At 35.8% G+C, this 14596-nt stretch overlaps 1 protein-coding gene across 2 annotated transcripts in view; it reads right to left on the bottom strand.

Moving 5' to 3' along the window:
• The window catches only part of GFPT1 (glutamine--fructose-6-phosphate transaminase 1), a 55141-nt gene that overhangs the window by 25217 nt on the left and 15328 nt on the right, over positions 1-14596 (bottom strand). Inside the window, exons 3-9 of one of the 2 annotated variants that reach the window (XM_081068045.1) lie at positions 14304-14411; positions 9062-9187; positions 5070-5128; positions 4208-4342; positions 2695-2756; positions 1684-1763; positions 1437-1490 (exon numbers count right to left, since the gene is read on the bottom strand). In XM_081068045.1, coding sequence (XP_080924171.1) covers positions 1437-1490; positions 1684-1763; positions 2695-2756; positions 4208-4342; positions 5070-5128; positions 9062-9187; positions 14304-14411 — 624 coding nt within the window. The remainder of the gene's footprint in view (positions 1-1436; positions 1491-1683; positions 1764-2694; positions 2757-4207; positions 4343-5069; positions 5129-9061; positions 9188-14303; positions 14412-14596) is intronic. The other variant, XM_081068046.1, reaches the window with a different exon arrangement.

Genomic DNA, 14596 nt, shown 5'->3' with positions numbered 1-14596 from the left:
TGTTATTTCATTCTTCAAGTGACAAGGTATATTTACTTACAGTATTTATTAGAATATGAGGTATCATTGCCAGTTTAAACAAAAAGAATATTACTACTTGACATTTATAACTCTTACAATCTATAAAATGTCTTCCCATATGTTGATTATCTCATCTGATTTGATTTCAGTGGAATACAGTTACATCATACACTTTATTTGGTCACCTGGAGAAAATACAACAGTAAAAGCCTGAAAGCCAGTCTAGGGTTCTCCCCTCTATATAGCCTCTTCAGTAAGAGGCCAGACTTTTTAAATTAAACTCTGCTGAGCTGCACACACTATGTACCTACCAGGAGCTAGAGAGATAAATGTCATTAAAACACAAACTCTGATCTCAAAGAGATGTCTCATGATAAATTTTTCCTCCAACTTCCTAAGACCTTAATCAATGTTTTTCTATTGTTTCTAAAAGCAGCCTAAAATAATGTACAAAGTAACATATAGGTAATGTATACATGAGCAGAATTATTAACAGAAATCTGGAATTCTGGATCTAAAATCTGTACTCTCACTGGTAGACTTGTTTTTCTCTTGAAAAGGGAGTGAGCGGGGGATGAGAAAGATAAAAAATTCTAACATCTCAGAATTGAAGGTTATTTTAAAAAAGTAACTTTCTGCTACAGATAAAATAGTGAAAGTAGCCACTATCTAAAAATGAATAGGTTTAGAATACTTTGCTAATTTGTTTTTCAAGAAACCAAGAATTATACGTTAATAATACGGGGGTTCCTATTTCCTGAATTTACCACTCCCTGTCTTACATAGAAAGCTTTTAGTAATAAGTAAATGGAAAGAGCATATTGTGGGGTTTTTGTCTAATTATATCCATAAAATGATCCAGAGTTTGCATAGCTGAAAGCTCTATAAAGAAATAAACTTCAAACAAAAAAACAACAATTCCAAATTCAAAAAAAGCCAATCAAGATATTGAATGTAAATCTAAAAGTAAAATACCATGCATAAAATAAAATAAAAACATTTAAACCTATGTCAGTTAAAAGTTAGGCGGAATTATTCAAACTACCACCACTGAGTTCAATCTATCACAGCCTAGCAAACAATGTTCTTTCCCTAATCTTAGCATCTTATTTATAATAATGTATCTTACATGATTTTAATTTAAAGTAAAGGAAAAAAACTTTACAATTTCAATTACTTTTTCAAATCTCAGGGACTTTAAAGAAACAAATTACTAAAAGCAGTTTTCTAAATGCCAAAAGCAGACAGACAAAATACACTCTGCAAATTAGAAAAATGTCAAAATATGTTTCCCCATTAAATAAGCACATTTTTAGAGGCCCAGCACATTCATTCACTCCAAGAACAAAGAATTAGTAAAGAATGAACAAAAGAGGATAAGATTCCTCCCGATCCATGCAGAGTGCATTTCCCACCTCTTTCTCCCTGTGATCCCCACCGTGTGAATTTTGATCCAATCTGAGTCCTAGCTATGGATATACAACAGAAAAAAATTCTGCTCGTCAGAGAAATCACAACACAAATCCTTTTCATATCTAGACAGAACTATATGCAAGAGTGGACCTGACCAGAGGCATTTATTTCAATTTACGGAAAATAATTCTTTGTGTCTACTGCAATTTATACATTTTCCCCATGGTATGATATAGGAAATGTTTTTACCTGTTCTGTAGAGTATTGGAATGTGATCAGTAGACAGTTTGTGTTCACTTCGTACACCAATCAACAGAGGGCTACCTCGTCTATTAGTACCAAATTAAACAGAATTAAACCATTTTTACAAATACTGCATTAATGATATAAAATTTAAATTGGTGACAGAACATTCTTCAAATAAAAGTTCAAATTCTCCCTCCAAGCTCAACTTCAGATATAACAAAATGATATAAACAGAATTTTAAAAAAATATTCAATAACAGAGGTCGGCAAACAATGACCAACAAGGCAGGTTTGTCTATTTTTACTGGAACACAGCCATTCCCTTTCTTTTACATATTTTCCATAGCTTTCACACTAAAAAAGCAAAACTGGGTAGTTGCTCTACAGAGGCCACATGGCCCAGATCGAAAATATTTACAATCTGTCCAGTTACAGAAAAGATTTGCCAATCCCTATTCTACAACAACACATTTGAAATGTTTGTCCCTTTTCATGTTAAATGCAAACTTTCTTTCGTTACATGAACAGAGGAACATTTAGCGCCTTCTACTGAGTCACCCTGCCTTCAGAGGTAACTGTCTTTTATCACATCACGGGGCTCTTCACTGTTCTAAACCAGATAGGCTTAACTATCCTAGGAAAAGCAGTGATGGTACAATTACCTAGGACTCAGTCTAGTATACTTCAAAAAAATATGGATAAAGTTAATGTTTTGGGCCTTAAAGTAGAGAATATGCACTATGCAAATTCACAAAGTAATGGTGGTGCCCCACTACAGACAAAAGGCCAGTTATAAATGCCAACATGTATGATTTATTAAAGGATTCTGTTAAATGGAAAAATGGTAAAACAACTGACAAGAAGGAGCATATAAAAATATGCTCACATGACTATCTCTAAGAAAGGGCAAAGCCTTTATAGTGAAGGGTCATTTATAGTGTACAGAGAATAAAATCATAATTCAAAAATTTCAAAGTACATATAATCATTAGTCATTACTAAATTTATATATACCTTGTGCCAACTGCTTGGCCAGGAAAATGAATACTTTTAAATACAAGGGCAAAGGCACCTTCCTATGGAGGGAAAAAAAAATGCATTAGTAATATATATTATAATCAATTATCAAATGTGAAATGCCTAAAACATACTGCCTTTAGCACAGGAATTTTTTGTTTATACAACTGCTCTTTTGCACTAGTGTATAAACGAGTATAAGTTTTAGATAGACACTTCCTCCTGAGTTTTGGTGTATCCAAGACCGACTTTTTAACCAAGCCTACTCTTGAAATAGGCTCAATAGATAATAGCCCCCAAACAGACCATTTAAAAGTCACCTTTGCACATGGTACCAACCTTTCTCAACAGATACATCATACCTCCAGTTTTATCCATTAGTAAGGGAAGGACAGAATTGGGAAAGGTCCCAAGTCAATATCCAAAACTCATTTTCTGACCCACTAATTTTTTACCAGTTAACTTATACTTTTTTGACCTTGATATTGCAGATAAATATGCACAATTGTAATTATTAACATGCACAACATAGCACCTCCTCAACCCAACCTCCTCAGGTACAGGGACTAAAGAAATAAAGAATGAATAGAGGAGGAACATGAGGTAGGAGAGGGAAGGAACCACCAGAGAACACAAACTGGTTTATACTATGAGTAGAAACAAGAAAAGGCTGGGAAGGCACACTACTCTCCCTTGTGTAAAGGAATGGAACAGGCCTCTATTTTCTTCTCTTCCTTTACTGCAGACATCATACGACTGGGTGGAAGTGGGAGGTGAAGGTCGGACCTTCATAGAAAAGTAAAGGGCTTTTAAATGGGAAAGCTAGAATTATGAGTGGGAAAGGGGGTGGAAATCACTATGCATTTAGACTTTTGTAGATCTTTGATTATCCTTCACTTTTAATTAGGGCAACTGGGATGGAATCAAAAAGAATACCACTTTTCTCTGGGGCTGGGAAATAATTTTCTATAGTGGCACAGAACCAAGGAGAAGTCCCCATAAGGAAAAATATGGAGCTCATTATACGGGCTCAGAGACATGCAGACGTCATCCCAGAATAAAGAATGTGTGTTTCACTGAAGCTACCCTTGTGCTAAATTATTGACTGTGAAGAACACTGGAATAAGTAGGAAGCAAGAAAGTGATGAGTCCTCGACTGTGTGGATTGTGTGCATATTGTGTGTGGCATGTATGGGTGTGGGTGTGCGTGGGTGTGTGTGTGTGTGTGTGTATACATAGTTTTGGGACAAAATGTTTGATTTTTAGATTACTTTTAATTCCCATGACACTAAGCTACAGTGAAAGAAATAAAATGTTTAGTGTGTATGGGAAAGGAAAGGTCAATCAGTCCAACAACACTCTCAAGTATTCAAATTGAATAGTTACATACATGGGAAACAAAAGTCAAAAATATTTAAAAATGAGCACAGTTCCTACTTCTCAATCTTAACTTTAAGAGTTATTGTAATTAATATTGGCAATAATTATCTTTAAAAGTATGATTTAATACCAATTGTTGGATAACTCTCTCCACCAAGGTAGTAAAACTGGTATCTTGACTTTCACGATTATCATACATGTACTTAACGAGCTTGGCAATTGTCTCTGTGTCTGTTTCAGATTCAAAGTCATAGCCTTTGCTTTCCTGTAATTAGAAGGAAAAAAATTGATACATTTGAGGAAGTACACAACATATCCAAATCTCTACATAAGTTTTCCCCCAAATCTCAATAATCAATTTCTAATCTTTTTTTACCACACTACCCCATTACCCACTCTTCAAAATTAAGGTCACCATTTAATTATAGTGAACCCAAAACAGTGAGGTATTCTGTGTAACTGAACATACACTTATAATTACATAAATCTATATATGCCACAAGGAATTAAATACATTTAAAATAATTAAAATATAATGAAATATATAATACTCACAAAACACAAATTCCATAATGAATATAATGATTCTTTATTTAATAATGATATTATACTGTCCAATACAAGTGGCCATTTAAATTTAAATTGATAATGTGAAATACAATTTCAAGTTTAGTTTCTCAGTCATACTAGCTCCATAACCATATATGGAGAGTATGGAGAGTGATTACTACATTGGACAGTACAGCTATAGGGTTCCATCACTGCAGAGAGTTCAATTGGACAAAGGAAGAAAGGGAGGGAAGGAAGGAGGGAGGGAGGGAGAGAGGGAGGGAAGGAGGGAGGAAGGAAGGAAGGAAAGAAGGAAAGAAGAAGGAAAGAAGAAAGGAAGGAAGGAAGGAAGGAAGGAAGGAAGGAAGGAAGGAAGGAAGGAAGGAAGGAAGGAAGGAAGTTAACTGCCAAAGATCGGTGTCTTTTTAGGTCACTTTACTTACCAAAAACTTTTTCAAGTCTTTGTAGTTGGTGATGATTCCATTGTGAATAACAATAAATTCTAAAACAAATAAAGGTATTGATGACAAAATATTACAGGTCTAGTAAACATTATAATCATTACTGTTACAAGATTTTTCTCAAGTCAAAAACGTGTCACATGCTATACTTCAAGGTATAATCGAGTATTACTGACTTTTCGTTATCTGATTATCCTGAGGTAGACCAACAGCACAATTTATGTGCATTAGGGAAGCACGCAGTGCCAGGCAGATGGGTATAGCGGGGAAATACAACAAACTCGTGTCTAGAGACATCAATTTCAGTTGTGGCTAAACTACTAACCCAATGTCACCATGTGAAAGGACCAAGTTCCCTGGGTCTGTTTTCTCATTTGCAAAATGAGAGAGTTGAACTAAATAACTATTATTCTCACTTCTTTGTTCATTCATTTTATGCATAGGACATTCCTAAGTTTAAAGAGAAAAACTTTCAAACTAAAACAACCCGAGTTACACTAAATGCGTTTAAGAACCACAGCTTAAAAAGTTAAAGTTAAGAAGTACAAATTGGCAGGCACAAAATAGTCATGGGGATGTAAAGTACAGCATAGGGAATATAGTCAATAATATAATAATAAAAATGTATGATGTCAAGGGGGTTAGTGGAGGGATTGCTTCATAAATTATACAAACGTCTGACCACTATGCTGTACACCTGAAACTAATATAATATTGAATGTCAACTGTAATTTGGAAAAAAGAGCTAAAGTTAAAGAAGTTAATAAGAAAAACCAGTTATTCAGTTCTATAATTAAATTTATTTACCTGAGGTCCAGACAAATAAATCCTGGAATGTCAGATAAATAAATGTTAAAACAGCATTCCAAGATCAAATATATATGATAGTGGGATGTTTTCATCTTTTTTGATTAAATAATATTGGAAAATGTAAGAATGGATAATCAAAGTTGACAATATTATTTGTAGCTACTAATAGTATACATGAAGACGACTAATATGAATTTATTATTTAAAGTTCATGTAAGTGAGGAGAGAAGTTACCACTAAACTCAATTGTATATTACATTATAAAAATGTTTTTAAAATACTTAACGATCTGACATTTTGTTCTGACATTAAATGAGCTTAGACTGAATGCATTCATTACAAACCAAACAATAAAAATTTTCACTGGATCTTTAAGGAAGAAAAGATGATATCACAAAATAATACTACAAAATTAAATCTTTAAAAAAATATTTGGGTGCAGCTGTTTTGCTTAGTTGGTTAGAGAGCTGTGCTCATAACACCAAGGTCAAGTGGTTCGATTCCCACATGCCAGTGAGCTGCGCCCTCCACAACTAGATTGAAAACAATGACTTGTCTTGGAGCTGATGGGTCCTGGAAAAACACACTGTTCCCCAATATTTCCCAATAGAAAAAAATTATATATATATATGTATATATATATAAAATGTTTAATGCTAGAACATAAGAGGACTATAAATAGCTGATAGCTAACATAAAGCCTTAAATTTAAAGCCAAATTCTCAAAATATAATCTAGCTATAAGTTTTCAGGAATCTTTTATAAAGACCTTGTCAGAATTAAAAGTTTGAGCCATTGTTAGCATTCTAATCCAATTCAACAATAATTCTGTGAAGCTCAGAAACCTAAAAAGGTAATTTCTGAATTAAACTGTAAAATCTTGTCTCAGAAAGGACACACACGTACACACACAAACATATACATATACTATATACTTGTAAGTATTTGCTTATTTTTAAAGTTATTTTTTAAATACAGCTATTTTTTAAATCGTTTTTTAAAAACAGCTTATTTTTAAACACTAAAAAAATGTGTTAAATTATTATCTCCAGGGAGAGATGGTATAAGGAAACTGAGATAGAAAGTAACTTATTTTAATATGCTTTTTTTAAAGGTGTGACCTCAGAACTATGCAAATATTTTAAATAGTTGTAAATAAAATTGATTTTTAAAGAAAAATCAATCCCTAACACTCAAAATAAAGTAAAGCATATTATAATAATGCTGTATCCAACTGGTAGCACAACCACATAGAGAAGGATTATTTATTAATTTGATTATACAGCCCTAGAAAAAGATACCGTAAGGACAAAAAAACTAATAAGAAAACTTAACAAACAACAGTAAATATACTGTTATGCTAGTGTTGGTTATTATTCTGTTTTATGTATATCATGTGACAGACAAATAAGTATGTTGCTAGTGTTAAGACCTATGTTTTTAGGTGTGATTGAAAGGAGATACACAGATCAATGAGGCTAAGTAAAAACCTTATAGCCTTGGACTTGAATTGAAAGTGTTAGTTTAAAATTATGTTGTGTTTTACCTTTAAATTTAAATGTGCGCATGTGCACACAGAGGTACATGTATTGTCTAGCTCTGCCCACTGAAAAGGTCTAAGTGCGATGACGTGGCTTATAGTCTTTAAGTATCATTTCCACTAAAAGGAACTAGGGCTGCCTTAGAGAAATGGTTGATTCCAGATCTGGGGCAGGAGAAGATGAGCATAGGACATCTTGGTCTACCAGAAAATAACGCAGACTTTTGAGCCTATTAGGGTCACATCAAAAGGACTCAGGAACCAACCTGAATAAGATCCCAATGGCCAAAGATGGGAAAAGCTGTGCATCAATATGGATAATTACTTCAGCGTTTTGAAACAGATGAAATATTTTAAATCCTTGAATTTATAATAACAATTTGAAAAGGAACTCATTGTTCATTTTAGAACATTTGAACCACTTCATTTTGGAAGAATGGTAAATAAAGAGGAAATAAATCAAACATTTATCCTGCCTTTCCTATATACCTTTTACTTCAGGGTAACCACACAGTTGATTTAGAGAAGTTTCTTTTTACACAAGTATTTGGGACAATAAATGAAGGAATGATAGCATTAGACTACCACCAGAGGGTGGGAAGAAAAGACACAGAGAGTTCATCCGTTATCAGAGCAGAAACCAAAAAAAGACTGCTCCCATTCCTGAATATATGTTGCAACTTTGACTCAACTTCTAGAGGGTTATTTCAACTCTTATCTAGAGAACAGCCAACCACCAGACACCACGGCATCCTGCTTATGCATGAACTTTCCAGGCTGTTGGCCACAACCAATCCAAAAGCAACAAACATTTCTTCCTTACCATACACACCTATCCCAAAACTAGCGCCGCTTCACTTATTCCCGCCCTCCTTATCTATAGCCAATGTAAATTCTTCCAAATCAACTTACATCTTTTTTCTCCAAACTCACTGTATAAAAGAGCCCCATCAATCTCAGGATGGAGGACATGTTTGTCTTCTCCTAGTCTAGCCCTGCTGCCAGCAGTTTAGACTGTACATTTTAGGACCTGGTCCTTTTTCTGGCTAGCAGATGGCTCAATAAAGCCTTTTTCAGAAAAACTTTCAACCTTGAAGGTTACTGTTTAACAATTGTATACCCCCAGATGTAAACAAACACCATACCAATTTATAATAAATAGAAGGGACAGAGAGACAAGTTAAATGACCCATGTAAGCAATTAACAAGCTCTAGACTGTAGAAAACTCTATAGGATAAACAACAGAGTAAACTGCAAGGAAAAGGAAAGAAAGGGAGAAGTCTCCTAAGAGACTTCAGAGACACATCAATCTACTGAGTCCTTACCTTTCAGAAATACACACTTAATATTTACAAATTAAATGCTACAATAACTAGTTACCTGTCATACAGTTATCTATATGATATCTACTGGTTTCCAAAATAATCTGGAGGGGTATCGATAAACATGACTTATCATGTATTGATGTATGTTGAAGCTGGATTCAACAGGTTCTGTATATTCTCTACTTCCGAACATGTTTGAAATTTTCCACATTAAAACCATGAAAACATAAGTGCTTCCATTCTTCTCCCATTACTGGCCCTCTACAATCATTCCACAGCATGCACCATCTGTCCATACCATTATTTTTATCAGAGCGCTGGGGATGGCTATTGACAGGATTGGGTTCGCCATGTGTTGCCCAACGGGTATGAGCTATTCCAAGATGTACATCAAATTCTATATCCAAATCCATATCCTGTTGTTCTGAAGAAGATAAAATGAAACATTCCAATATTAAATCATGCTGTAGAGATAACGCTATAAGCTACATTTAAATAGAATTATTACAGTGCTGCTCACCTGGAATATACAATTATTGAAACTAAAGGTCAGGCATATTCAAAATAGTAATTAAAAGACTTAGAAGAAAAAATTAGACATATAAAAATAAATTTATTTTCTCAATGACACACAACCTTATGACAACGATTTCTTTCGTCCCCAGTAAATGTATCATACAATATAAACTGCAATTATGGAGAGCATCCAAAGTCAAAGAATAGTTCCCTGTGAAGAGTGCAACGCTATAAAAATATGGGGTTATAGACTAATGCTCCTTGATCTTGTAAAGCAGCTATCCTAATTCCTTTTCCCTATGAGCTATCTCTTCTTTCTTCAAAAAAAAAAAAAAAAAAAAACAGTTCTAGTTATTTAATAGTAATGTCCTCCTTCTAATTTCCTAAATACAGAATTCATCTGGCTAAGATAAAGCTTATCAGATAACAAAGCTTATCAGAATTAGGTCTAAATTAAGAACAAACTTCTGAACAGGAAATTCCAAGCACTTTATCAGTCTTTGTGGTTTTTATACTGGCTAACCAGAGGTTATTCTAAAACACAAATCTGATCAAGAAATAATTAAAATCCTTGGATAGACTTCCATTGCTTAAAAAAGTGGCTTGCATCGGTACCTACAGGAATCATTCTAAACCCAATCACAAGGATGTGCCAAAAGATCCTCAAATTCTAACATACAGCCAGAGAACCATTTTCTCAAGATAAAGCCCTACCACCTTTTCACAGCATACAGGTACTTCACTATCTGTTCCCCATCTACCTTTCCATCCTCATGTCCCACACCTCTCCAATTATTCCTCAAAGATCTCACACCTTTTACCAATACCAGCCAATATTTACTGAGAATTTCATGCTAGGTTCTGAAAGCTCTCACCACTCTACCACTGTGACCCCAGCCACCATCATCGCTCACCTGAACCACTTTACTTCAACAGAATTTTAAAGGGTTTCCTTGAGTCCAATCTCCCATCTGTACAATCTAGTCTTTGCACACCAACCAAAGTGATCCTTTCAAAACGGAAGTTAGATCATGTCACTCCCCTACACAAAATTTTCTAATGGCTTCCCATGACACACACAGTAAAATCCTTCGTCCTTCAGTTCCTACATGACCTAGCTCTCAGCCACCTCTCCAGCTTCATCTCCCGCCACTCTCCCCCTCACTTATGGCACTCTAGCACCACTGACTTTCAGCTGTAAGCAGACCAAGCCCATACAGGGTTTTTGCACTTGGTGTTCCCTCTACCTAGAATTCCCTCATTCAGACAATCACATGGTCTGTGCTCAAATGTCACCTCTACCATACTTTTTCTCCATAGCACTAATTACTACCAAACATTATCCATTTATTATCTGGCCATCTCTAAAACAGTAAGTTCCTCCAGGGCAGGGGGTTTGCCTATCTGGTTCTCTGTTTTGTCCCCATGGCCTAGAACAATGGCTGGTATACAATAGGTACTCAACAAATATTCATTCGGTTATTGAATCCTCACAATATTCTGTGAGATAGGTACTACTGTCTCCATTTTACAGAAAAAGAAACTGAGGTTCAAAGAGGTCACAGAATCTGCCTGCCACAGGTCATAGTGAATAGGAAATAGAGACAGGATCTGAACCCAAATCTGGTTGATTCCAGAGCCTAAGATTAAACCACAATGGTAAACTTTGCTGTACTATTACATTTATGACACGTTGTCAACCTGGTTTCCACCAGAATTTGAATTTTACAAAAGCAAGAGCTTGCCTTATTACCTTTAAACCCTAAGCACTAATGACTACATAGGGCAGATATTCAAATCTTTGTTGGATGGCTCAATCAATGAGTGGAAATAATCATCAATGTATTCTTTCCTAGCTTACCTGTGTTCTGAATAATTAAGGTGACCAAATAAATTACCTCCAGAAAACTAAAGGACAGTTTATCACTGTTTTACAAGCTAATGTAAGCATTGAAAATATCCAACTAGGTTTTTAGGCTGACAAATTATAGCAGTATACCCCCCCACCACATGTGGGCAAGCCACATTGGAGCAAGTAACAAGTATGTAAATTGAGTCCATTCAAGTTCATGGTTAACTACCAAACCTACTTATTTCACTGTTGCCATTTAAGAAACATGTACCCATGTTCCCTATTCATTAAACTGATAGCTCATTCAATTTCCCAACAGTTCACGACATCTTTTCTATTCTCCTTAAGCCTCAATCCTACCTACAGTCCCTCAAATTCCTCTTTACTCAGCTTTTCCCCCTCTGTTTGAGTTGGCGTTTCTTTTATCTTTCACTCCTATGAAGGCTAACTCCCTACCTGGCCCTTCACCCTTCTGAGCTGTAATCCTTCAATAATTTCCTTGTTTGCATCTTCTATCTTCCCACCACCGCACACCCAAGGCTTGTCCTCTGTGTACCTCTTCTCAGAAGTCATCCTTCTCTTTTTTTTTTTTAATAGTTCAAACATTTAAATTTGCTGGCAATGGTAAAGCCTCAAATACCTACATCTAGAGATAACAAATGGCAACATAGAGTCATTTGTGCTTCATATCTTTTTGAAGATAGAAACTGTAAAAAATGCAGTTGATGCCTACTTTATACCCCATTCCTTCCGAGAGGATTCTCAAGTTGATGGAGAACCTTTCCCGCTCTGCCTTCACATTTCTATCACGCTAATAGATGTCCATAAATTATAGTATTCTTCTGTGTTTTGTAAATGGTCCTACACTTTACATATCCTACAGCAGGTTGCTTTTTTCACCCAACATTAAGTTCCCAATAATTATCCATGCCCCTACACGCAAAACCAGATTTAGTGCCTGCCTTTCAAAAGTTACATACGGTCATTCACTATCATTACAATGGTATTCTCCCATTCCCTTACTGGTAAACAAATAGGTTATTTCTAAATTTTGCTGCAATGAATCTTCTTGTCATGTCTCCTTGTCTATCGTGTTTCTTTCAAGTATGTGCCCAAGAGTGGAAGTGCTTGGTCACAGGGTATAGGCACCTCCCACCCAGACATTGCCAGATTGCTCTTCAAAGTGATTTATTAGTTAAGAATTCCCCAGCAATGTCTGTGAGTGACCATTTCTCCACCACTTCCTGACTTTCCAACAGGAAAGGAGGAAATGTTTCAATTTTGACATTCAAAGATGGTGATTCTGGTCACAATCTGCCTCTTGGCCTCCCACATTCATCTACCAATAAAGTAAATAAAAAGGACTACTTACTATTCCATTACAAACTTCCTTCCCTGTTATTATCTTTACCCAAGCTATTTTCCTCAGAAGGTTCTCCCTTCTGACCTTCACTGTCCAGATACAATCAGCAGCCATTCCTTATACATCCCTAGACTCACCAACTTGTGCGAACTCTTCCCTGAATCTTACAGCAATTGGTTTATTCTCTCCTGAAAAACTTATTATACTCAGCCTGGTATACGAGATATTTATACTATAGCTTCTGAAGTGTACTTGTTTAGGTGCCTGCTCTATCCCTAGTTAATTTCACCCATAATACACACAAAATTGGTACTGATGTAATTTTTAAACAGGTACTACAAAGCTAAATGTTTAGTTTATGTGAAAAAACATGACTGAATCCATCATTTTCCTCTTCTACCTGCACTCCTTTTACAAGGATTCTGATGGCATCCTTTTGAGCAGATACATAAAAAAACTGAAGTTTCCTTGGTTTTGCGGAAGATTTTTTAGTTAATGTTTTTTCAGGATTTTTTAGTTAATGTTTTTTCAATCAATCTACTTCAAAGTTTTTATTTTTAAGTTTCCTGTGAAAAACTAAAATGCATAAGCATAATATTATGTGTAATCACACAACAGCCTAGCCAACTGTTCCCTCCTCCCCCCCGCCGTGTCTTTCCTTAAGGAAAGAAGAGTCTGTGAGACTGTGCCTTTCTGGGACTCTGTTCCATCCTTGTGTTTACACCTTATGTCTCTCTATCTGGTCTCCAAAAGATGGTTTGCAGCCAAAGACGGGTAAGATATCTCACGGGAGATACAACCTAAGCTAGGCGGAACCGAGTGGGGACCCCCAATGAGCTGCCTTAGACAAATATGGGACGGGGCCTTGTCTCCCCTTGCCCCTGCCTGGGAAAGTCTGTTACAGGCTCTGGCTTTTCTCTCGCACCTGTTTGTGAGATCGGACCTGTTTGTGAGAGAAGTCGTGAGGACAATAAAGATCAGTTCTCTCCACTTATCTCAACGGAACTGTTACAATATAAAAGACTTGACCCTGAGAAGGTACATACCATAATTAAGACATCATGGGACCTTGTACTTCGGCTGTTGACAGACAAAGGGTGATTGGAATAAACATTTTTCTGCTACAACGTATGAGTCTCACAGACCATGTAAGAAACAATGTTACTTTCTTATATTTGTATACTTACCAATGAAAACCTCCAGCCCGCTTAATTCTGGGCTCCAGTCCTCTGAGACTGTGAGGCCCCCTGGCCTTCGGAGAGATTTAACTACATTAAGTCTCTGTTTCTTTCTTAAAAACTTAACCCAAAGCCGCCCCTTCTCCTTTCCTCATTGGCTGTGATGCGCAGGACACGACAATTATGAACTATATACTGAGAAGTATATCCTCTTTAATGGAGTGTGTATTCCTAGGCAATTACTTTATGACAGGGAAGTAAATAAATCCTGAGGACAAACGTGATACTTACCTGATCATATCAGACCTACTAAAAGGTGCAACATCCAGACTTACTGTACATCAAACGAGGTTTTTAGTCCGAACTAAAGGTTATCACCAAGTGAAAACACATGAATAAGGGCAGCACTAAAAGTATCTAACTCATTTCCTTCCCTAATTAATATGATCATTTTTGAAGCTCAGGTACATTTTAAAACCAATACAGACAATAACAAAACTAGTTTTCTTCCCTCCCTTCAACTTTAAGAATCACTAAATGGACCCCAAAGTACGGGAAGAAAGGTCATTTGCTGGGGAAGTGAGAAGGAAGAGAGGGGACCGGGGGACAGAAAACAAACTAAGTACATTACTGTGAACTTCTTCATCCAGTGCTTTGACTTTCCCTTTCTTCTTAATGAGCTGGATTTTGCAGGCATTGGCTTCCCAATCTTTGTCATTGCCTCCATCAACTCCCACACCTAAAACATCAAGAGGTAGAATAGCAAGATTTAAAAACTAGCTATTACTTAAGATTATCATTGTGAGACAAAATTTTTAATTAAAAACTTTTTCGTCTAATTAATTCATTTATCAACTCAATATTTACTAAACCTCTATTATACATCAAGAACCACGATAGGTACTAGAGACAAAAATGCAAATA

Source organism: Rhinolophus hipposideros (assembly GCF_964194185.1).
Source record: "Rhinolophus hipposideros genome assembly, chromosome: 12".
Lineage (NCBI taxonomy): Eukaryota > Metazoa > Chordata > Mammalia > Chiroptera > Rhinolophidae > Rhinolophus > Rhinolophus hipposideros.
The sequence above is the reverse complement of the archived record's forward strand: the minus strand, read 5'-3'. Positions and strand labels throughout refer to the sequence as shown.